A 26,090-nucleotide genomic window follows, 5' to 3' on the forward strand; every position below is an offset into this window, starting at 1 on the left:
GAAGAAACCACCAATTTAAGTGGAGGGATTGATTTGACAAAAATATCAAACTGAGATTTTTCACGGAATGATCAAAATAATTGACAGTGGACAATCTTAGGAACGAAAGCGAGAGATTATGCCAATTTCAGAAACCATTTTGACTAAAAAACCAAAATAAAAAACTACTTTATTCTATTACGATATAAATTCAGTCACATGTATGATAATTGTTCTAATCGGACAAGTTTTAAATGAACCGACAAAGTATTGATTTTCACTCTCCTTTTCTCATTCTCCTGCAATCTTTTTTCTTGTGTTTGTCCATTGATCCTTCTCAGTCTTTGTATCATCTCATCCAACTTCATGTAGCTCTCCATTGTATTCGGGTGCGACATATCTCCTGCACTGAGCTGATGAACTTGGCCACCAATATAAACTGAACTTATTCCGGGAAGCTTTCGTAAACCCTTATACCTAAAATCCTGCCTCAGTAAGTTTGCCTTATCCTGCTTTCCACCTTAAGCATTACATGTTGGAAAGCAGGACGTGATAATCTGTGTTGTGGGGTTCCATTTGAACCAGCTCTTGCAGAAGGCTTTCACCAAGCTCTAGCTTTCCATGGACTCTGCAAGAACCGAGAAGGGAACCCAAAACCACCTCGTTTGGACGCATTGGTTGGCATTTGCTTGATCAATACTTCAGCCTCTTCCAATTACCAGCCCTGCCTAGAAGATCCACCATACACGCACAGTGTTCGATCTGAGGTGTTGCACCATGTAACGCTTGGAGATTATAAAAGTAATGCCGGCCCTGATCAAAAAGGCCCGAGTGGCTGCAAGCAGTTAACAAAGCAATGAAGGTTAATTCGTCTGGCTTGGCTTCCTCGAGCATTTGAGGAAACATATTCAGAACTAGTTTTCCCCTTCCATGCATTGCCAAACCACCGTGCAAAGCATTCCATGTCGCTTCGTTCCTTCGGTGCATTTGCTCAAAAACTTTTAACGCAGTGTCCACTGTACCAAATTTCGCATACATATCAACCAATGCTGTGCCAACCATGATGTCAATCTCATTCTCCATTGTCTTTAAAGCATAAGCTTGAACCCAACTGCCCGTCACCCTATCGCCGGATTGTGCACATGCTGATAAAAATGAGCAAAGGGTGACAAAATTCAAGTTCAAGAACACCCGAAAACCTTTTCTCCAAGAAACGAAAAGATTTCGCAGATAAGCCCAATACTTGGATATCCAACAATCATGATCGTCCAAGCAACCTCATTTCTCTCATTCATTTGATCAAACACCACTCTCCCATTTCCAACACCATCCAATTTAACCACACCGTCCAAAATTGCAGTCCACGACACTACACTCCGCTCCTCCATCACTTCGAACACCCGTCTTGCCATACCCAATTGGCCACAGTTGACCTACATATCCATCGCCGCATCGCAGGCCTTGATACCAGAATCCAAACCCACCTTCACCGTGAAACCATGTCCTTGCTCCCCAATTTCAGCATTGCCCAGCCGAGAACACGCATTGAACAAGCAAACCATGCCACGTCGTCCACCATCACGTCATCGCTTCGCATTTCGATGAACAAACGAAGCCTGGATTGGAGCATTCCGTGGTGGCCAAAGCAGCCCATGAGAACGGTCCAGTCCACGGCGTCTTTGTGCGAGTGGGGAATTTCATTGAAACGGCTTGCGTGTAGAGAATGGACGGGCGTGTGCAGCGTGTGGAAATGGAGGCGGCAATTGTGAAGGAATGAGTCTTCTGAGGCGGCAAGGCCGCCAGTGATAATGGCGGCTTGGAGCTTCTTGCCAACGCCGATGGAGGATTGGTTCGTGCATGCTCGGATGAGAGAACGGAGGTGCTGGTGGGAGAGAACGGAGGTGCTGGTGGGAGTGATGCCAAGCCAGTGTCTTGGATTATTTAAGTTTGAAGTACAAGATCACGGCGATCACATGTTTGATTTATCCAATATAAATCAACCTTTAAGTGGTTTACTACATGTAATAGGAATATAATATTGGAGAATAATGTTAATTGTGATTTGATCTCTTAAAATATCAATCCTATATAAGGTGTCTTATATTGGAATACTTGACTTGGAGGCTAATAAAGTAAGTTTAGGTTTATTTTATGGATGGAAACCCTAGCTTTTAGCCTATATAAAAACACCGGTCCCTATAAGCCCTAGAACACACAACATAATGCTTCCCATAGAGTAGTTGTATTCGGCTAGGAGTTTATAGAAGATCTTGGTGTTGTTGTGGCCTGCCTGTTTTCGTGTTCGACTTCCATGGCCGCCGTTGGAATCAGGTCAGTCACTCATTCGATTGTGTTTTAATTGTATAAGGCTAACAGTTGGTATCAGAGTCACTGATTATATAATTAAAACCTATTAGGTTTAATGTTGGATTATATAATATTCTCTTGAATACTCGGCAAGTTTACCATGTGATTTGAATAAGTTCAATTGTTAATTATGATCAGGTTGCATAATTATTCAGTTTTAATCAAGAATATTTTTCACTAATATTATGGTTGCAGTCAAGGGAAATTTATTAAGAACTATGCTAATTGATACCTTGATTATTATCAGCAAGACAAGTTGCCTGATTATAGCACGAATCCATAATATTGTATGCGGTGTATTATATATAACCACATAGCTTTGCTTGCCAATTGGAAATTGAACTACGCTTAGAGGTGCTTTTGATCAAGCATGAATTAAATTATGGAATTGAAGCATAGAATTTATATAATATTCTTATAGTATTGAAGCATGAAATTTAAAAATCATATAGGAATTGGAATCCTATAATCATATAGGAACGTAAAGAAGCATATATGTAAGGCGTGGTATTATATTATGTATTTTACAGTGGAAACCATGGCACTAAGAAGAATAACAGTTTTGTTCTATTTCAATCTTCATGCTAGTGTTTTGGTTGAATTGATTTACCATGATCTCAATTTTTGTAAGCATTCTATATTTGTTCTGACCACACTGAAGAGGTCCCTCCGATTAGCAAGCAGAACGAAGTCATCTACCAAAGCAAAATGGTTTGTTTCATTGACTTTGATTTCCATAATGGTTTATGGTATTTTGGTTGATATATGTTTGGGTTGATCCCTGAAAGCTTAAATTGGTAATAAGATAAAGCTATAATTGCATGAGTGATGTGCTAATTATTGTAGAGTATGTACATACATTGATTACCATGTATCGGTTAAGTATGTCATGAATATAGATCCAATTATTATATACTTTGGCAATACGCATCTCAATGGGCATATGCTTATTGAATAAGAACTAATATTATTTTCCATGAATTGTATTCTATATGAATTGCTACGGGTGATACGTTATAATGTGACAAGAAACAATTGCATAAGTGCCAGCAATTGTTGGATCACGCAAGTATACATAATTTTCTAAAGCCAATTATGTAACTACAGTTTGCATAGCATGTATATGTATTTACATTTGTTCTAACCTTGCATTGGAGAATTTCTTAAGATTCCTCAGTCGAACAAGCCCAATGAAAAGGTTCGTATTACATCGGTATATGAAATTCTGGTATGATCTTTCCTTTTGGTCTTCATGATAAATTATAGAGGTATTCATCAATTTCCCCCCTGAACTTGTGACTATTGGCCAATTTCCCCCCTCAACTTTAATTTTGGCCAATTTCCCCCCTCAACTCTCATAATTAGTCAATTTCCCCCCTCAACTCTCATAATTTGTCAATTTGCACCCTACTGTTAATTTTTTAATTTGATCATAATTAAACAAGTGTGTGTAAGAAACTAAATAAGATGTATGTTAATCATTTTCCTATGTCTTTATCCTATTACAAATAGATTAAAATTTAGAATTTTACAATTTATCATAGATAGTATTATTAGTCATAATAAATCAGTATGGAGTAATTTTATTTGATTTTTTACTATACAAAATTGATAACGAAAAGGATTGATGTGTACATTTTTGTATGTGAATACAATTTTCTTTATAAAAGTGAAAGCTAAGTTCAAGTAAATTGTAGAGAATCGAGCTTTAGTGCAAAAATGGCTAGTCAATTCATAATTTTCGACTCCTTATTAAGAATAACCCATTTTATTGAAATAGGTCTGATCCATGAGTTTAGGATTATTATTTCTTCTTCTACATGCTTTAAACCCGATTCATAACTTTTTCTTATAATCAACCCATATCACATACTAATTGTATTATGTTTTTATACATTTTACCCTATATTATGCAGGTGAGTTTATGTTAATTTTAGTACTTTGTTGGAAGTTATTAGAAAGATTGAAAGAAAAAAAAAAGAATAGATGGAAAATTAAAAAAATTTAACAGAAGGGGGCAAATTGACTAATTATGAGAGTTGAGGGGGGAAATTGGCCAAATTAAAGTTGAGGGGGGAAATTGATTAATTATGAGAGTTGAGGGGGGAAATTGGCCAAAATTAAAGTTGAGGGGGGAAATTGGCCAATGTTCACAAGTTTAGGGGGAGAATTGATGAATACCTCTAAATTATATAAGGAATTGTTATGTTGGATTCATGAAGTGTTATATTGTTCCTGCAAAATCCAACCATGTCGTGACGTCCTTCTAATTGTAGGAGACAGAATTAGTCATATCCTATAATTTATCAATACTATTGGCATATGTTATGCCTATGATTGTAATAACATATATTACAATAATGTTGCAGGGAAGCATACGCTAAGTTTTATACATGTCTGTTAATGAATTTGATAAAATTCCTATACATGAAAGTAAGTCATACAGATTTTGGCAACATTTGTTAAGCAAATGGCGTGTATAGTGTTGCTTGTATGGCTAATTTGGTTCGAGCATGAGATTACGTATTTTCAATATTGTCGTGGGTTTTGGACTATAGTGACTTGTAGTTTTGTTTCCACTAATTTTCACAAGATGAGAATGAACTTTTATGCCATTATTAGCACAAGAAATATGCATGACTAATCAATCAGGTTTGTCCACAATTTGCTTTCTTATCTCAATAGTCATTTAAATTATACATGACTAGTTAACTATAAAAATTGATGTATAATTTGTGGATTGACTGAGAATGACAGAAAGCATCTAGTGACAAGAACAAGAGTATGATACAAATGAATAAGGTTTGTAGTAATTATGTGACAGTTCTCATTTGTATTTTTATTCTTATATGAGAATTTTGGTTGGTCATGTGATTATGTATATGTTTACAAAGAAGTGGTGAACATATGAAGGTATGAGGTATGTAATCCATTCAAAATATGTGGCTTAATTGATAAGCATGAATTTTCAAACATGTATTATTGTTTGTGGTTTTTCCTATGCCTAAAGAATTTAAACAGTGCTTTGATTAGTAATTTTTATATGCCATAAGGGGAGAAGAAAAGAAACTTTTCAAGGTTAATGTAGGGCATATATTGGAAATGTTTTCTATGGAAGAAAATAATTTTGGTTGTTCCTTTTATTTAATTTGGTATTTACAAGGCTAATGCACGATTTTGATGCTAATGTTTTAGGAGCCTTGTACTACGGAAAGAAAGGTACAAAAGAAAAGGAACCTGTTTGACTTAAGAAAACATTTGAGTGATTTAGCTTTTAAATTAAAGGAATGTATTGTTCTCTCACATTACATAAAGTATTTCTAATTGACTCTGTAATGATAAATATTGACATTCTTATGGTGAAAACTTGTTCTATATGTGATTAATTTCCTTCAAGTATGCTGTCAGGTTTTTGGGATTAATTTAATATCAAAGGAAGTCATGAAGGAATTAGTGTCATTTGTTGGCAAGACTCGAAGCTTGAATCAGGTTATCCTATTTTTTGTCACTTATAGTTAATTAATTCATGTGACTTCTTGTATTGTTTCAAGGCGGAGTTGACCAATGCCTTTTCAACTAAGCAAGATGCAACGGTTTAGTTGACAATGGGACTATGTTTTTAAGTTACTTCGGTCAACTTTGCATCTTAATTAGAATAAAAGGGATAATCTTCTTGCCTACAGGTGTGTATTACTTCTTTTAGTTTAATTCAGATGACATAGTATGGGTTTTATTTCACCGAAGTTGTGAAAATCTTCATCTTGCCCACAGGTGTTGAAGTTTTTCACGAAGGTACTTTTGTGACATAAAATCTAGTACTAGAAAATAGTTAATTTTCTTGCCTATAGGTGTAAATTAATTTAGTTTCATGAAGTTTATTGGGATAAAGTTCCATGCCATTAGTGACAAATATTTCCACAATGAGCCCCATAAAAGGTTGTGGGTTGAAGGCATGGAAATCGGTTGCATCATGACGTATTTTGTGTCTCTTCATGAGACTTGTTGATGCAAAGTATTGGACCCATGAAGGTTAATCAAGGATTGCTAAGGTACTCATTGTTTAAATCTTATGCTTGTAAATCTTTTAAATTTGAACTATGATGTCGGCTTAGAGGATGAAATTTGACTACTAAAGTTTCCTTTGGACATCGAAATTGAAATGATATGCAATTGAATTTGTTATGGATGCAGAAATTCATGATAGATGCACATAATTGTTTCTGGCAGATTACGTGTCTTGATTTAAATCAGGTAAATGACACATCTAATGGTCACCAAATGACCTGAATTTTGGATATATTCAACATATATATGTCTACTATATGTCTGCAAATTTTCGTAATTTGTTTCCATGTATTTTAATTATGGTGAATTTACTAGTAACCCATGCTCGTATAGGCAGTTTTACTGGCCAATTGTGTTGGTCTTTTTGAAGGATGACTTTAGACTACTATTTTGATCCAAAAAGGCTCTATATTTTTATTTTATGAAGATTAGTATGTCTAGTTTGATAAGTATAACTTTGGTAGAAATCAAGCTTGTAAATTAATTATGATAAATTCTAAAGTAAGTGTAACTCATTGCTGAAATTCTGTTTGACAACTTTATGTTGGTTGAGATGTCTATTTTATTATGTCTAAAATATATAGCAATTTTCTTCAGGTACATCTCTGAAAGAATATATTAATGAGTGTTTGCCCAAGTGGGAGAATTAGTGAACAAAAATTGGGCTTCACACTCATTAACTTATTTGCAAGTATAAACTCTGAAAACTTAGTGGGAGTTTTTGAGCATTAAGCGGATTTGCATAAATTTATTAAAGCGTTATTCTATCTTCCATGAATTTTTGTTACTCGAATAATAATAATATGTTTAAGTTGTATGAATGGCTACTTAGTATATGCGTACATTTTTCTGTTACTTGCAATCATTTGGATTTCTTGGTTGATCATTCGTTTTGAGGCTCATAAGGACTTAGCATAAATGTGGACTTATTAATACATAAAAGATGGTTATTGGATGCATGTTTTTGTGTAACAGTGATGAATGCTTTCGTGCTTAATTGTACCTTTCATTGAGGTAATATGCATTCATTGACTAAGTAAGGCTATTCCCAAAGGCATATTTTCAAAAATATGACTAAAGTATTGATTTGCAAATTAAGTGATGATGTTGCATATCAGTAGGGGTTTGAGTTTCGTGTTAGTAATGTCTTACATTTGCAGATGACCTATAAGGTATGTATAGAATCCATGTATTCTTTTTAATCTCCAGTTGGATTCATTAAGTCACTTTTTTCGTGTGCTAGTCAATTATCTGATGAAATATATATCAGATATCAAATTGCATATTAAATGGCATGACATGGTTTATGCATTACCTCAGTTGTGAGGATTTCCATCTTGCCCGTAGGTGTTGGAAATCACTATGAAAGTAACTGGTATGGTGCATAGATCAGTGTCAAAAACATATTAATTCATCTTGCTCACAAGTGTTGAATTAATTTGTTTTATAAAGTTTTTGGGATATTTTACCTGGACATGTGCCTATTTGGTATTTTCAGTTGTGTCCGTTGGCCACAAACATTGTTTGTATTATTACTGATCTAATGAAAGTTATGCATGATTGTTTTGGAGATGTATTCACACCTGCAGGTTATGTTGGCTTCATTAGATGAAGGATATTTGCATTGGCAGATTTAAGGCTTCGAAGAAGCATAAAGTGTAACTTGTGAGTTACAATAAGGTAGATCTGAGATGATATAAAGTAAGACATTTTGGTTAATTTAAAGTTTCATCTCTTGATCATAATTTGTGTTTCATGTGAATGAGGATCTTAGCATGTGTGATTATGAAGGTTCTGGGCTGTGTCAACCCTACAACCTTGTTAGTTCCATGTTAAGAAATGCATTTGACAGAAATTGCATTAAGGACGAGATGTAATCACTGTTACATGGCCACTGAAGTGACATTAGTCTCCAATCTCAAGTATAAACATGAATATTGCATTTTGTAGACCAAGTGGGAGAATGTTGGATTTATCCAATATAAATCAACCTTTAAGTGGTCTACTACATGTAATAGGAATGTAATATTAGAGAATAATGTTAATTGTGATTTGATCTCTTAAAGATATCAATCATATATAAGGTGTCTTATATTGGAAATATGATTGATGGAATCCTTAATTGAATATGATTATGATACTTGACTTGGAGGCTAATAAAGTAAGTTTAGGTTTCTTTTATGAATGGAAACCCTAGCTTTTAGCCTATATAAAAACACCAGTCCCTATAAGCCCTAGAACACACAACATAATGCTTCCCATAGAGTAGTTGTATTCGGCTATGAGTTTATAAAAGATCTTGGTGTTGCCGTGCCCTGCTTGTTTTCGTGTTCGACTTCCATAGCCGTTGTTGGAATCAGGTCAGTCACTCCTTTGATTGTGTTTTAATTGTATAACCTTATAAGGTTAACATCACAATGACAAGAACCGCGATAACCGTGCCAATAAGCCACTTGTTCCTGAACATACTCCTTCCCATGGAAGTCAGAACTCTCTTGCTTTTCCCTGTGTTGTCATCCACTCCATGAAGCTGCAGCAAAAGGAAAAAAACAGTTAGATAAATGAAATGCCATTCTAGCAAGATCATCGCCCTCGCCAAAGCAGTTATATCAATAACTTTCTCTTTTTGAAAAACTTGTTTTCGGTACAGGACCATGGATACACATAGGCACATGCCGCACATCACTCTCCTGAGAGACTAACACTAATAATAGTGAAAAGAAGATTGAGTAAATCATGTTCATAAGGTGATAATCTCCAGAGTCCAGATGCACATCAGCATATTGTTGGTCGGTCCTAATTTTATTGGAAGAAATCGTAGAAATGTAGTAGTAAAAATATAATGAGAGTAGTATTATTCTTATTTTATTTTATACATATAAGAGCGTTAAATTTATAATAATATCTTACTTCTAAAAATATAATGAGAGTAGTATTATTCTTATTTTAGTAATCAAGCAAAGTGAGTGGCGTATTTAATTTATATTCTCACCTTCCTCATCAGTGAAATAGAAATGCTCTGAAATTCTTCGCGTACGGTGTTTGTTTTCTCGTATAGAACGGATTGTTAGAAATACATTAATGACATGTCAATACGTTTTGTTGGCAACATTGATATGACAAAGCATTATTCATTATAAAAACAGGCGCTTGCGTAGGGTGCTTGTTTCCTCGTATAGAACAAATTGTCAGAAATGCATCAATAACATGTCAATACACTTTGTTGGCAACAATGATACGACAAAGCATTATTCATTACAAAAACGGGCGTTTGCGTAAGGTGCTTGTTTTCTCGTATAGAACGGATTGTCACAAATGCATCAATAACATGTCAGCGCTTTGTTGGCAACAATGATATGACAAATTTTTATTCATTACAAAAACGGGCGTTTGTGTAGGGTGCTTGTTTTCTCGTATAGAACGGATTGTCACAAATGCATCAATAACATGTCAATACCCTTTGTTATCCACAATGATATGACAAAGCATTATTCCTTAGAAAAACAGGCGTCTGCCCCATCTCACAGATTAGGGTTCTAGAATGCCAGCAAAACAAAAGCGTGCTTAAAACCATGTTTGCGTATGGCTTTGGTTTCCACCCATGTATCCCAGGTTTGAAACTCCCTTGTCCCCCAAATTGTTGTTGTAGTTTTGAACCCTCTCCCTCCCCTTAATAATAATAATTTAAAAGAGAAAATTAATATTTGAATGAAATCTTGCTGTGATACTCTCTTGACTCTTTAGACTTTTCGGTTTCCCTATGTCTTTCTTGTACAAGTTAGAGTTCCATACTTTCTAATGAAACGTTTTATAACTTATCTGATTGAAACTTGATTGTGTTACGATTGATGATTTTTTTTTCTTTTACTTCAAAAACCAACCCTGTTTTCTTGAATTGTTGCAGATGTGTAATCACTGGAAATGGTGGGACTTCATATGCATATCTGGGACGACCGTGGGGACCTTTTGGAAGAGTCGTTTTTGCATATACATTTATGAATGGATGCATCAGACATGTAGGATGGAATAATTGGGGTAAAACAGAGAATGAACGAAGTGCTTGCTTTTATGAATACAGGTATGCATACTTTAGTCCATCTGCATAGTACTTCTATTCTACAGCGACTGCGTTCGGTGGAACGTTGTCTTATCAAACCAAACTATGGACATGGACTACAATAACTTCGGAGAAACGTGGTGTCTTATCAAACCAAACTAGTTTGTTTTTAGATGGTTCAGGTGGGGTACCTAAAAGTAAAATTAAACAGAGCTGAGAACGGAAAGATGTTTACTGTAATTGGGTTCACCATGCCTTTTTTTTTCGGAAGAATATTCCCTCTCAAGCTTGTGGCTTTGTTTACCTGCTCTTGCGCGTAACAACTTCTTGAAGTAGTGATTGTTGTTTTGAAATTTAAAGTTTCTTTCGAGTTCGTGAGTAGAGGCAGAGTTTGACAAGCTTGCATCGTTGAATGAAAATTGCAGGTGTTTTGGACCGGGCAGTTGCCCATCGAAACGGGTGACATGGGCTAGAGAACTGGTAGACGAGGAAGCAGACCAGTTCCTCCAGCATCGTTTCATCGACCCAGATCCAGGAAGGCCTTGGCTTGCCCAGAGAATGGCCCTAAGAACACCATATTCTGCCTAGGAGTGAAAACATGGGAAAGATTCCTCATAAAGTTAGTCGAGTATACTGAAATCATTTTACGACGAAAGAATAAGATATGCACTATATTTCAAGATGCCCGAGGCGTTACAAGGCCATTTTTAGCGTTTGAGCTTCGTAACCCGGCCGATGTAATTGCTTGTTTCAAAGACTTTATGTTTTGATTTGGCTAGATTTATCCAGGATAATATAGATAGGGATGGGCAAATACCAATTAGTTATGGGTAATCGTTTAAATAAATAAACGGTTATAGGTATAACCGTTTACCCGTGAAATTTAAATGAACGGTTATGAGTATTAGCCACGGTTATAAACGAGTACCCATTTAACCATTTATTTTAATATATGTAAAACAAAAAAAAAAATTAGTTTCTAGCTAAGTTTAGTATCCCGAGACATATATATATATATATATATATATATATATATATATATATATATATGCGCCTCACGTGAGAGAAAAATATAGTTGATAGAACGGGCCAATGTTTAATATATGTGATTGAATGTCCTAAAGCATTAGAGTGTTCGACAGTTTTGTTTTGGAGTCTTTTAGAGCTTTGGCCAATTCAAGATAATGATTACCTTGAACTTTTAGAAACATGTTATTGTCGGCTCATGCATACCTATATATATATATATATATATGTGTGTGTGTGTGTGTGTGTGTGTGTGTGTGTGTGTGTGTGTGTGTATTTAATTGGCCTCGAGTTATCAATAAATATTTGACCCAAAAATTAGAAATCAATTAAATGGCTTGGATCGATGAACATATGTTTCTAGATAAAAATCCAAATGTTTAACAAATTAGCTTATTAGCAGACTGATGCATACTTACATACATACATACATATATATATGTATGTATACAAGAATATTAATTAATCTACAACCATGCATGATTCTTGTAATACAGTAATAGATTGACCGCCAAATAATTGGGAGACATCGCATATATTCATAAATAATATTGCCATTAATACAAAAATTCATATTAAATGTATTTATAACGGTATTTAATTGTTAGAAAAAGAAAATTATGACAAATTTCTTTTTAATTTTCAAGTTGTTTAAAAAATAGGTAGACGAGTGAAAAAAAAAGAGTAAACGGGTTTAAAATGGGTAAACGGGTACGCGGTTATGGTTAAATGAGTATGCGGTTATGGGTAAATGGATATGCGGTTATGTGTATGGTTATCCGTTTATAAATGGTTATGGGTATGGGTATACCCGTTTATGTAAATACCCAACGGGTTAAAGGTTATGCGGGTAAAAGCTTAAATGGTTATGGGTAAATAATCGCGGTTACCTGCCCACCATAACCGTTACCCATCCCTAAATATAGATAAACTTGTTCCATTCTTTGATTTCACTTTCATCCTTGGCCTTCAACATGGATAGTTTATGTTATTACAGTAATGAATAACTTTTTTAGAGTGTCAATTAGATTTTTTTTTTATCTTAAACGAGTCGTCCGTCACAAAAAACACATTCATGGATACATGTTATGGCTAGGAAGAGGATCTTTTCCGGATCCATTTTGTAGGGATCTCCACTTCTTAATTGTTTATCGTATATCATGCGGTTAGTTTTCGTCATATATTATTTGTGTTTACTTGTAAATGAAAAAAGAGTCAAATGATTTCTGACAGCACGATACATGATGAATGATTAAAATGTGAAATTTTTTAAGATTCCCACAAAGTGAATCCGGATGAGATCTAATTCCGGACATGGAAATCTTGTCCTAGGCCTCACCAATCACACCATCACATACATCCAATTGGAAAAAAAATGTTAAATCTTTGAGCTTGATACCGTAAACACCATCATCAACTTCCATCAAATGCCAACGAGATTCTCTTCGGAATTTTTTTTATGAGGATCCTAGAGATCCGTAAATTGTGTTCGATCATCGTACATCATGTGATTAGTTTTTATCAAGTATTGTTTGTGTTTAATTTTAAATAAAAATATTTAAAATGATTTATGACCTCATCACGATGTATAATGAACAGACACGATTCATTGATCTTCAGGATCCTCACAAAGAGGATCCGGATTCCATCAAATGCACTTCCCCAGTTTGTACTTGGCTCCCACCCCACATGAACGACTCGAGACTTGAATCAATATTCCTTGCTTCATGTAAAAAAAATTTGTCATCGAAAATATTTCATCCCTAACTGCTTTTGACACGCCCCGATCCCGATGTCCTAGGGACAAAGGGATGGTCACGTGCTGGCCGACACCCGAAGGGTGACGAAAGCCATTTATTGAGTGCAAATGCTGACAACAAGGGATAGATAAGACTTATAAATATAAGAGAATAAAGAATATGTATTTAAGGAACGTGTTCAGAGCACACATCTAATCTAGAATATTAAAAGAGTTAATATAAAAATTGAATGAACACATAAGTGGGTCCTACACCGAGAGGACTCGAAGATACCGATGCGGAAGTGCCTGGATGCCGGGATTGTATGCCTCGATCCTAAATCCTGAAGGGGGCGCAAAACAAACATGAGTGGACCAATTTGATATAAATATAACAAAACAGTTATCAATGTACTAACCCCCAAGTTTTATGAAAACACATATATAATGATAAACATAGGTTTTCCGAAACCTAGCATGATGTGCAGTGTCTCAAATCATAACTTGTATATATAATAATCACTAGTGAATTGTCCGATAACCCCCAGGCCCCATGCCGGCTCCCGGTCTCTGAGCAGACAATCAGAGGAAAATACACTTCAGGCCCCATGCCGGCTCCCCGTCCCTGTGCTAAATAGCCAGAGGAAACACACTCCAGGCCCTATGCCAACACCAAACCGTCGCCCGGGACGGACCGGAATCTATCCTACGTCCCGTAGCGGAAAGGACCACTAGATAAGTACAAAACCATTGAACATACATATATTGAAAAACAACTTCATAGTATAAAGTCATCCATCATCTATACTATAAAGAGGTGTTCGAAACATGTTCTAAATATCATATCGTCATCCATCAGATATTCTATAAGAACACGGGTTATAGGAAAAATAGTAATAATTTAAAGTAGCCTCAATAAGCATGTTATCTCACAAAACGTTTCATAAAACGTAATCATCAAATCATGTTTTTCATGTATGCATTTCTACTATAAAACATGCATTTTAGAAGGGGTCCACTCACCGTACACCAATGGTGCAAAGCTATACCAACGAGGAATAACGGAATCACCATTAATAATTGCACCTATTCACATAAAGGAGCACCTTTAGTCAAACTCTATTCAAACGATTGAATTTGGGATAACGGACTTCAGAAACGGGTCCAGGACGTCGAAATTAGCCTAGGAGAGGTCTTGGACGAAAACCCAAAAAGTCAACTCAAAAAGTCAACGTTGACCGTTGACCAAGTCAACAGTCAACAGTCAACTGGTCAGAGGTCAAAGTCAACTGGGTTTTGAATTTGGGTTGGGCCGAATGGGCTTTAAGGTTTTGGGTTGGGTTAAAGGCTTATAGGTTTTGGGAAAGGGCTAAAAGCCCATTTCAGAACAGATGGCCCAAAGGGCCCTAAATTACTAAAACAGAAATTAAATAAAAACCTTAAAAAGATTTTGGGTTGGGTCACGGGCCGAGGGCCCTGATTTGGAAAGCCCAAAGGCTTAAAGCCTAGGGTTTTCTGGGTTGCACAACAAACGGGCCGAAGGCCCAGAACATAAAGGCCCGAGGCCTTTGGATTTTAAAACAATAAAATTAAAATAAAACTAAACGGGCTGGGGGGTTTTGGGCTTGGTTCAAAGGGGTAAAAGGGTTGGGCTGCCCAAAAGGGCTGGTTTTTGGCCCACCGGTTTCATGGGTCGCCGGACCCAACGAGGGAGAAGGCCGGACTCGGCCGGAAAACTATACAATCTTTAAACGGCCATAACTTTGTCAAAACATATCGAAATCTAGCGAGACAAAAACGAAAGTTGTAGCCCTTGAAGAGACGAAAAGAATGGTACCTCACACGACGTCTAACTCGCCGTAGTTTGACCGGAAAACGCCTCGAAAGCCGTCGGACTCGCCGGAAACTGGGTAAGATTCAAATGGATATAACTTCTTCAATACTCGACGAAATTGGGTGAAACAAAAAGGAAAGTTGTAGTACTCAGCGAGACGAAGAGATTGATACCTTGCACGCCAGCCAACCCACCGTGGTTTGGCCGAAAATTGCCTCGAAAGTCGCCGGAGTTGGGTGTGCTTACACCCAGCTTCGATTTCGTCCTATAACCTCCAAAAATCATGAAATAAACTCCATTAAACCACAACCCACAAGATTGTAGGACGAAATAGGGAAGTTTTGAAGCTTACCTCGCCGGAAAATATAAAAATTCCGCCGGAGCTCCTCTCCGGGTTTCCGGGTTTGCAGCACGGGACAGAGGGAGAGAGAAAAACGGGATGGTGATGATGATGTTCCTCACGCAGGGAGATGGGTGCGTGCGTGCTGCTGTGCTGCGGTGCAGAGAAGAGAGATGAGGGAGATATGAGAGAGAGCCGAGATGGAGAGTGAAAGAAGAGGGCTGAGAGAGATGGAAGAGTGACGGGAATAGGGGACACAAAAACAGAAGGTGGGCCCCTTGGGCACACCAATTAAAAATTAAAAATCATTTTTAAATAAAATGGGGGTGGGGTGTTACAGCTTTTCAATTTAGTAACCAAGCAAAGTGAGTGACGTATTTTATATTCTCACCTTCCTCATCAGTGAAATGGAAATGCTTGGAAACCCTTTGCGTACAGTGCTTGTTTTCTCATATAGAACAAATTGTCAGAAATGCATCAAATGATTTCTGACATATCATTGTTGCCAACAAAGCGTATTGATATTGTTTTGAGATTTAGGTGTTGCTTCTGGGTTTTTGCATCTGGCATGGTTAGGTGTTGCATCTGAGTTTCTGCATCATGGGCATGGTTGGGTTTCTGTTGTTGGCATACGAAGGAGAAGACGGGACTAGCAGTCCTGTCATTTTTGGGGGGCCTGGCTAAGACCTTCTAGTGAAGGTGTTAAGTCCACGTGAGTCCTATTAAACGTAGTCCCTCTCTGCAACGAACATAGGACTTCACTAATAACTAGTCCTATCTAGTCCAGTGAAGGCTAGTGATGCCAAACAAACACATCTTTACAGTACTGAATAGTTTTTTTAAAGTGTCAATTACACTTTTTTTTATCTTAAATGACACCGTTGTAAACAGTTGTCCGTCACCAAAAACACATTTATAGATACATGTTTCGGATAGGAAGAGGATCATTTCCAGATCCATTTGGTAGGGATCTTCACATTCTAATCGTTTATCGTATATCGTGTTGTCAGCTTTCGTCAGATATTATTTGTGTTTAATTGTAAATAAAAAAAATCAAATAATTTCTAACTGTACGATACACGATAAATAATTAAAATGTGAGAATTTCTCGAATGCCCACAAAGAAAATTAATGGAATCTAATTACTTTATGTCTAGAGGACATGGAAGTCTTGACCTAGGCCTCACCAGTCACCATCACCAATCACACCAAGGAAAAAAAATGTTAAATCTTTGAGCTTGATACCGTAAGCACCTTCATCCACTTCCATCAAATGCACGTCCCAAATTTATACTTGGCTCCCAAGTTCCCAACCCACCTGAACCACTTTTGAGACTTGAATCAATATTCACTGCTTTGGGTTTTGGTAAAAAGTCACACATTTGATATTTCAAATCTTTCACGTCCCTACTTCATGTGCAAAAGATTTGTTGTCCCGTCGAAAATATTACAAAAACTTTTAATTTAGTAACCAAGCAAAGTGAGTGGCGTATTTTATTTTCTCACCTTCCTCATCAGTGAAATGAAATGAAAATGCTTGGAAACTCTTTGCGTACGGTGCTTATTTTCTCATATAGCACTAATTGTCAAAAATACATTAATTACATGTCAATATGCTTTGTTGGCAACAATGATATGACAAAGCATTATTCATTACAAAAACAAGCGTTTGCGTGGAGTGTTCTTGTACAAAATGAATTGTCAGAAATGCACTAATAACATGTCAATATGCTTTGTTGGCAACAATGATATGACAAAGCATTATTCATTACAAAAACGGGCGTTTGCATAAGGTGCTTGTTTTCTCATATAGAACAGATTGTCAGAAATGCATCAATAACATGTCAATACGCTTTGTTAACAACAATGATACGACAACGCATTATTCATTAGAAAAAGGGACGTATGTCCCATCTCATAAACTAGGGTCCTAGAATGCCAGCAAAACAAAAGGAGTATGATTCTCACCCCTCTTTTTTTTCCCTCCCCTTCCCTCCTCTTCTATTTGAACGGTCACGGTTAAGCCATTATATTAATTTTTTATAGCAAGAAAATGACAAAATAAGAGAATGTAAAAGGAATTGATGAACGATGATAGGAAGAGAAAAGGAGAGAATTATAGTCCAAAACAAAAAGGTGCTTAAAACCATGTTTGCTTACGTATGATAAGAGTCGAATATGCTGACTCAGAGCACAATGCAGAAGCAGTTGCTGCATGTAGTAATAACACGTGGAGCTGATGGTCCATGAGAAGGAAGTGTGATTGAAAATGCTGCGACTTTTTTTCCCTTGCCTTGTTTCATAAACAAATGAGATGTGCTATCCACAGACATTTTTTTACATTTTTTACACTTCTTGTTAATTTTTGTTCTTTGATTTTCTTTAATTCATCCGTTCCGACAGCCGAAAATTAAAAAGATGTGAGAGAAGTAAAAAGGAGTATGTGGATATCACACCCCTAAACAAATATGTCCACCAAACCTTGAAGAAAAATGTGATATAAAAATTAAGCTCAATTGTAATATGGTAAAGGAAAATGGGTGAGTTCGCTGCTGCTGCTGATCTTTATTCTGTAGGGCACTGCCAACCCTCGTTCTGTCCTGGTAGAGGAATGTGTTTCAGGACGGAAAATGTGAAGGGTAAGCCGATCAAGAAGCAGGAGAGGATTTTCCGTGCCGAGGCAGTGTTAAAATTGAAGAAGACGAAGCAGCATAGGGAGCCTTTAACCTTCTACTTCAGATATACATTTGATGCTCCTCTCAATGAGTCCCCTGCGGTACTATATTCATCTCTCTCTCTCTCTCTCTCTCTCTCTCTCTTAAACACAAGGACAATCACTCACAGAAGCAAAGCCTTGCATAACTTACAGGCTTCAGTTGATCAATACTTGGACGATGAACACAGTGTTATTAACGTGATTTTTCCGGACACAGCGAAAACCCAAACAAACAAGGTGCCTAATGTTCTATTTTTTTGTGTTAAATATTAGTCTAATCTATATCCTAAATTTCTATGCAAATTTGAACTTCTTCTCAGTTCCTTGTCATCCTTTATCAGTTGGGTGAAAGTTAATTAATGACAAAATCACGAGAAGAAATTTTTTGTCTTGTAACCGGTTGTGTATCTCCTTAGAACGCAACGCGGTCACGTAAAGAGAGAGATTTACGTAGGGCTGTGGGCCCAATTTTGAAGTGACCGGACCGGATTCAAGTTTAAAAAAAATGGGCGGGTACAACAAATTTTAATACAAGAACCGGATCTAACCCGACAGGCCCTTTTTTTTTTTTTTTTTTTCTTCTTCTTCTTTAGCTCTCTCGATCGTTCCAGGAGATGTCGGATCGGAATGCAAGCCTTCTAATTCTCTTCATCTTCAAGTCTCTCATTCCCATTTAACCCTTTCAATCCCTACACAAAGATTGGGGATTCTCCCTCAATCCTAAAAATGGAAATCACAGAAGAACAAAGAAGATGAGTCGACCACCAACACCTTCTCCACAGATTAAGGAGTGTGGCCACCACCGCCTTCAAGCTCAGATCCTCCGTGTCGCCAACGAGATCGAGACCTGCTAGAGATCTTTAAGATTTGCTGGGGTATTTTCAATTTGTCTAATTTCTGAGATCTGATGGGAGAACTGGATCTATTTGGGTTTTATTTTCAATTGGGTGTTTTTTTGGATTTGAAGAATGGGTGATAAAGACCGTTGTTTTTTGTTTTTGTTTTGTTTTTTTTTTCGTTTTCTGCTTTTCTGTTGGATCGATTTGGGTTTGTCTCCTTCTGCAAATTTGAATCGGAAAGTGAGTGATGGCGGAGAAGGAGGTTCTATATCCCTCCGGCAAAATTGCAGATGAAAAAGTGCCGATGTTATGGAGCTCCTGCACTCCAGTCCAATGGTTCAAATTCATACTGAGGGTGGAAATCAGTGTTTTGTATTGAATTGTTGGTTTGGGCCGGGGGCCCCTTTTTTCCAGTATTTGGACTTGCCCCGCCTCGCCATTAACTTTAACCTGGACCCGGCACACCCTGCCCCGCCATTAACTTTAACCTGGACCCGGCACACCCTGCCCCGTGTTGAATTTTAAAAATTTGGACCCGTCCTGTACTCGTCCCGATCTACAGGTTCAGGACCCGTTTGCCCACCCTTAGATATAAGCGTGTGAGAGAGATACACAAGGAAATATCTGACAAGGATAGCTTGATTTTCCCCCGGGAGAAGGGAGGCTTCCCAGTTAACTAGTTTAAGAATGGATGTGTTTTTTGCAGGAAGAGTGGAGAATTCACATGCCGGCCATGCAAGTCTTGTTCCTGTCTGTCTACCTTGCATTATATGTAAAGTTGAGATGCAAATCCATGGGGAAAGACTACCCTCCTCATGTTCCTCACCACATCTCCAAGATTCTTGAGCTTGACATTGTAAGCACACTATAATCCATAATGCGCACACGCGCGTGCGTGCACACACACACACAATCCTCCTTGTAGCTGAGATCCCGCTCAACTGTAGATGGAATGGATACATGTTATTGTTGTTATCCACTACTGATATGTTGTTCATGTTATATCGACAATAATACAACTGTTGATATGTTGTCGATAAGGATCCCTTTCAGCTACATTGGAGCGGGATCCCACTTAAAACGGTGACATTTTTCTTTTTCTTTTTTGCAGACTATAGGCGAAATCCGAGGCATTGCTGGGTATGATTCATGTGACGTCAACCTCAACATCAAGGGAACCATATTTTCAGATAGACAAGGAACACAAAGCTGGCTCAGAAACATATTCGACGTAAACTTAAGCTTCATCATACCACCTCTCCTTGCTTGGGTTCCGGACAATGTTATGCGAAACATTACAGAATCGGTGAGTTCTTCAAAACGCCGCCATGATATGTGTTTGATGAAAATAAAGGGGCAAGTACATATAGTAACTGAATCAATGTTTTCGACTAAAACAGCTCGTGAAGACAATGATGGCCGATCGGAAGTCGAATGCGCTGTTGCTAGCAGTAGCAGATTATGAGAAGTTCAAAAAAGAAAAGCTCAAAACTGCAGTAAATTCTAAGAAATTAAGGGGCAGCTAAAAGAGGAGGGAGAATCCCATGTTAGAACTTTCTTTCTATTGTATTGGGAAAAGTCAATCAATAAATGTATCACATATGCAAACCGACATTCCTATTTGCACAAAGAGATATCCTAAACTACTATTCCGACGAGAAATATTAAAGACTTTTTAGCTACAATACTTCATGAAATTTTCATAACTCATCAATTTGGTTTTTGGGATTTAACATCAATATAAGTGGTTTATGAGATTGTCCATTATCAATCATTTTAGTCATTTTGTGAAAAAAAATCTCTGTTAAATTGAAGAAATCATCGATTCAAGTGAAGGGATTGATTTTGCAAAAATATCAAATGGAGATTTTTCATGGAATGACCAAAATAATTGACAGTGGACAATCTTAGAGACGAAAATGAGGGGTTATGCTAATTTCAGAAATCATTTTGGCTAAAAAGCCAAAATAAAAAACTACTTTATTCTATTGCGATATAAATTCAGTCCCGTGTAAGATAATTGTTCTAATCAATTGACTTAATCCACGTCTATAGACAAGTTTTAAATGAACCGACAATGTATCACATTTTCACCATCCTTTTCTCATTTCTCCTGCAATCTTTTTTCTTGTGTTTGTCCATTGATCCTTCTCAGTCTTTATATCATCTCATCCAACTTCATGTAGCTCTCCATTGTATTCGGGTGCGACATATCTCCTGCACTGAGCTGATGAACTTGGCCACCAATATAAACTGAACTTATTCCGGGAAGCTTTCGTAAACCCTTATACTTAAAATCCTGCCTCAGTAAGTTTGCCTTATCCTGCTTTCCACCTTAAGCATTACACGTTGGAAAGCAGGACGTGATAATCTGTGTTGTGGGGTTCCATTTGAACCAGCTCTTGCAGAAGGCTTTCACCAAGCTCTAGCTCTCCATGGAAACTGCAAGAACCGAGAAGGGAACCCAAAACCACCTCGTTCAGAGGCATGGCATTTGCTTGATCAAGACTTCAGCCTCTTCCAATTACCAGCCCTGCCTAGAAGATCCACCATACACGCACAGTGTTCGATCTGAGGTGTTGCACCATGTAACGCTTGGAGATTATAAAAGCAACGCCGGCCCTGATAAAAAAGGCCCGAGTGGCTGCAAGCACTCAACAAAGCAATGAAGGTTTATTCGTCTGGCTTGGCTTCCTCGAGCATTTGAGGAAACATATTCAGAACTAGTTTTCCCCTTCCATGCATTGCCAAACCACTGTGCAAAGCATTCCATGTCGCTTCGTTCCATCGGTGCATTTGCTCAAAAACTTTTAACGCAGTGTCTACTGTGCCAAATTTCGCATACATATCAACCAATGCTGTGCCAACCATGATGTCAATCTCATTCTCCATTGTCTTTAAAGCATAAGTGTGAACCCAACTGCCCGTCACCCTATCTCTGGATTGTGCACATGCTGATAAAAATGAGCGAAGGGTGACAAAATTCAATTTCAAGAAACACCCGAAAACCTTTTCTTCAAGAAGCGAAAAGCTTTCGCAGATAAGCCCTATACTTAGATATCCAACAATCATGATCGTCCAAGCAACCTCATTTCTCTCATTCATTTGATCAAACACCACTCTCCCATTTCCAACACCATCCAATTTAATCACACCGTCCAAAATCGCAGTCCACGACACTACACTCCGCTCCTCCAATACTTCGAGCACCCGTCTTGCCATACCCAATTGGCCACAATTGACATACATATCCATGACATTGAGTTAAAATTAAGAAACCGTTACTACAATTTACTCTATTGATAAACCCGTTCCATGCTTTGGTTTCACTTTCATCCTCGGCCTTCAACATGGATAGTTTATGTTATTACTTATCTGGTGATGATAAAAATCCTTTTCCGTTCGACCTCCAACAGATGTAAATTCAACTCTAAGACGATACTCAACCTATATTTTACAAAGCAGTTATAGACTTAGGGCTCGTTTGTTTGACCTTCTTAGCTAGGATTGGACTAGCTAAGATTAATAACCCACGTTTGGCATTGTTATGGACTAAGTTAAATGGGACTAGCCCGGACTCGCATGGACTACCAGCCTCGTTAAGTCGTCCTAATTAGTCCGACCCAAAAGCATGGGATTGCTAAGAACCTCAATACGCTGCTTCCCTCGCCGTCTCCTTCGCGTGAATTGGTGGGAGCGAACCGTTGTTCTTCGTCAAAGCTATTGATCCTCCGGTGAGCTTCCAGAACAAGTCTCCTTTCTCTCTCGGATCAATATGGGAATTGGGGGATGAACTTGGTAATTAGAGCTGCTCATGAACTTGGTCAATTTGCCTTAAAAAATGATAATTATTTCTCTTGAATTGAAGAAGAACCATCTGGCTATCCCTTTTTTTCCATGCTGATGTTGTGCCCATTGGATGCAGTCAAGAAATTCCGATAAAAATTTTCAAAGCTCTTGTTGAAGCTCGGCCTTGGTAGCTTGACAATTGTGTCCTATTTCTGATGGGTGAGTGGGTCGGCGCATGGGAGGGCTGAAAGAGCACTGCCCAGATGAAGATTGAAGACGATGGAACAAATTGTCAAATTCCGGTTTCGTCAATTTTGGAGGAGAGAGGATAAAACGGTGGTGTTCTACTGGATTTGATCTTTTATTATTTATTTTTTATTAGTTTTTAGTTTTTAGTTTTTTTTTTTTTTTGAAACTGAGTTTTTAGTTTTTCTTTTGTTAAGTAAGTGTGGATTAAAAATGAAAAAAAAAAAACGATTTGAGTCCTAAAATATTTTAGTCTATAGTTTAGTCTAATACTGTACCAAACACTTCACTATTCTTATCCTGCTTAGTCCAAGCCAAGCCAGTCCAGCTTAGTCCCTAAAGCTAGTCCAGTCCGAGATAGTCCGGGGCAACAAACGTACCCTTATAGTACTAAATAGCTTTTTTAGAGTGGCAATTACACTTTTTTTTAATCTTAAACGACACCATTAAGTCATTCACCAAAAACACATTTATTACATGTTATGACTAGGGGACATGGAAGTCTTGTCCTAGGCCTAACCAGTCACCATCACCAATCCAATTGGAAAAAAATGGTAAATCTTTGAGCTTGATACCGTAAGCACCTTCCCATCCACCTCCATCAAATGCACTTCCCCAATTTGTACTTGGCTCCCACCCCACATGAACCTCTCGAGTCTTGAATCAATATTCTCTGCTTAGGGTTTTGGTATAAATAGTCACACATTTGATATTTCAAATCTTTCACGTCCCTACTTCATGTGCAAAATGTGGAGCAAAAAATAATCACAATGCGACATGTGGATTTTTGGTAAAAATGACAAAGTTACCCCTGAGACACACCGGTTGTCTTACGCGCGAGCAGTGAACAATTATTCTTTAATCAAGCCAAAAGTGTCCAAAAAAGGTAACAAATTCCAAATTATCTCATCCATTCTCATCTTAGGTAACTACTTTATAACGTACAAATTATTCCATATAAATGGAGATTAATTGGCTAATTAATGGATTAAATCCTAATTAATCCATTAATCACCAATTAAATCACTCATTTTCACACAAAAAACCTCTAAGGGCCGGCCACCTCCATTCCCTATATATATGACCTTATTTTTTCTAAAAGAGGAGGCCCACACTCTTGCAAAACTCCCAAAAACTCTACAAACACTTTTCTCTCTAAATTCTAACTTTGGCATCAGAGGCTCTTCGGCCAAAACCCCCATATTCATCGTGTGCACGTGAGGCTCTTGGCCTTGACCAAATGTGTTGATTGTTTTGTAGGTGCAATTTTGTCAAAGAAGGAGAAGGTGAAAATTTGCATCCACAAATTGGTGCTTTCATTGAGAGTTGAGTTCCACACTTGTAGAAGACTCTCGCATCCAAGGTTTTCTATTTTCTTGTCCATTTGTAGATTTTTCATACGTTCTTATTATTAGAATTTTTTATTTGCAAAAATTCTTTGATAAAACGTAAAAGAGAAGTACAATGGCTAGAAATTTAGAAAATTCAACAAATAAAAATTTCAACATTCAAGAGATGGGATCACGGCGATCTATGAGGCTAAATGTGACAATAGGTGGAATGACACCACCACCACGAGTTTCCACCACAGGAACCACCGCGATGGCTACCATGGTAGCCACCCGCAACGAGGTCCATGGTTTCACCACCATGGCCCGAGCCGTGCAATCCAAGGTGGCTCACGGCACTAAAGCCACAACCCAAGCTATGTCACTCCACGCCCAACGTGTTGCCAAGCCGAGCCCAAGCCTCACACCCTTGTGCATTGTACGCCGAGCAGCCCACTCTCGTGGCCCAGCCTGCTCCTGCCGAGCAGCCCACTCTTATGGCCTAGTCTACTCATGCGGCCCAGCCTGCTTCCACGGCATTCGAAGTAGCCCAAATTGGCCCAAGACTATCTCAACCATTTGGACCAATTATCAAGTCGAGGGCATTTTTACCATATTTCCCCACGGATTTGACATTTCCCAACTCAAATCTTATGCCTGGAGTCTATTACACTTCCACTACTCAAGGAGGCACATTCCTTCCAAGCTCTTCCAATCTAAATGGCGAACAACACTTGTCTCGACAAGTCATACAGTTGACGAGCGCCCTTGCACAATAAACGACCTTGGTGAATCAACTTTTGCAACCCACCGAAATCCAACGTGCCGTGGACAAGGTATCCCGAAGTAGGACAAGGGCAGACGAACCTTTCCAGCAACGTCTCGGCAAGCAGCCACTCGACCAGCCACGAGTCGAGCGTTTGGGTAGTGTACATTCCCAATTAGGCCTCCGAGATAACATATACTCCCGTCTTAAAGTGTTGAAAAGCGTGCACTATTGACTAGGTCCGAGGATAAGTATACACTCACGGTTGGGGCCACATTCCGATAATCAACATGAGCAACCTTCCAGGCAAAGGGTTCATTCGCGGCAAGGCCCGCAAGGAGCATCCTCCACTTCACATCGAAATAGGTAGCATAACAGAAGGAGATAAATAGTCACTCAACCCGGCTCAAGTTCAACCATTAACCTGTGAGTTACTCGCTCTCTTGCTAGGAGCAAACCACATCGATCGCAGCTGAGGCGTAGATGAGCCGAACATATGGAATAGTAGCCTAGACCAACAGGTCATAATTTGGGGTAGCCAAGGGCTCTGCCACCCCAACAAAGGTAAATTCAGGAAGAAGTAGAAATACTTTGAACGAGCGATTGCGCGATTTCCCACGCAATGAAGCTATTTACAAGGCGCTTCGATAAGACATGACCAACATAATCGAGTCATCTTTCAATGATAAGATCGAGCAGACAAGACTACCCCACATAGATTGTCAGATATAAAGACTTCTTCTGTTCTGACAAAACGCAGTAGCTTAGCCTAATGGCACTTCAGGGGCAGACGAGTACCAGAAGGACACACCAACCCAATTATCAAGAATTGGGGGCATGCCTTGTTCTCAACACTCTAGAAAATTCCTCATGTTGCGCACAACCTGGCCCAAACCAGCCCCATCTCTATTTTGACAACCATGTTTGCCTACTCCATGGCTCCCGACAACCATTGATATTAGCACACGACGAAACACCTAATAATGGCACAATAATTCTG

General features: G+C 38.0%; 2 protein-coding genes, 1 long non-coding RNA gene and 2 pseudogenes across 4 annotated transcripts; 2 read left to right on the top strand and 3 right to left on the bottom strand.

Moving 5' to 3' along the window:
* Nucleotides 1-19: 19 nt before the first annotated feature.
* On the bottom strand, nt 20-1,933 carry LOC126582523 (pentatricopeptide repeat-containing protein At5g15340, mitochondrial-like; annotated as a pseudogene).
* Nucleotides 1,934-10,035: 8,102 nt separating this feature from the next.
* LOC126583752 (pectinesterase 31-like) lies at nt 10,036-11,374 on the top strand. The gene is made up of 3 exons (XM_050248266.1): nt 10,036-10,188; nt 10,316-10,489; nt 10,894-11,374. Exons 1-3 carry the CDS (start codon nt 10,172-10,174, stop codon nt 11,054-11,056), a joined length of 354 nt encoding a protein of 117 aa, XP_050104223.1. The 5' UTR covers nt 10,036-10,171; the 3' UTR covers nt 11,057-11,374.
* Nucleotides 11,375-13,378: 2,004 nt separating this feature from the next.
* LOC126583754 (uncharacterized) lies at nt 13,379-15,652 on the bottom strand. 2 transcript variants are annotated; one of them, XR_007609817.1, is made up of 5 exons: nt 15,419-15,652; nt 15,240-15,338; nt 15,070-15,138; nt 14,256-14,318; nt 13,379-13,576 (listed from the first exon to the last, which is right to left on the bottom strand). It is a non-coding gene; the product is annotated as an uncharacterized LOC126583754 (long non-coding RNA). The 2 variants fall into 2 exon arrangements; XR_007609816.1 differs by having other exon boundaries at nt 15,240-15,331; nt 15,419-15,651.
* A 2,290-nt stretch (nt 15,653-17,942) lies between these two features.
* On the top strand, nt 17,943-20,502 carry LOC126583753 (uncharacterized). The gene is made up of 5 exons (XM_050248267.1): nt 17,943-18,182; nt 18,276-18,359; nt 19,668-19,817; nt 20,073-20,267; nt 20,362-20,502. Exons 1-5 carry the CDS (start codon nt 17,943-17,945, stop codon nt 20,485-20,487), a joined length of 795 nt encoding a protein of 264 aa, XP_050104224.1. The 3' UTR covers nt 20,488-20,502.
* Nucleotides 20,503-21,065: 563 nt separating this feature from the next.
* LOC126582525 (pentatricopeptide repeat-containing protein At5g15340, mitochondrial-like) lies at nt 21,066-22,216 on the bottom strand (annotated as a pseudogene).
* Nucleotides 22,217-26,090: the final 3,874 nt, after the last annotated feature.

Source organism: Malus sylvestris, chromosome 9, assembly GCF_916048215.2.
Source record: "Malus sylvestris chromosome 9, drMalSylv7.2, whole genome shotgun sequence".
In the NCBI taxonomy this organism is placed as follows: domain Eukaryota; kingdom Viridiplantae; phylum Streptophyta; class Magnoliopsida; order Rosales; family Rosaceae; genus Malus; species Malus sylvestris.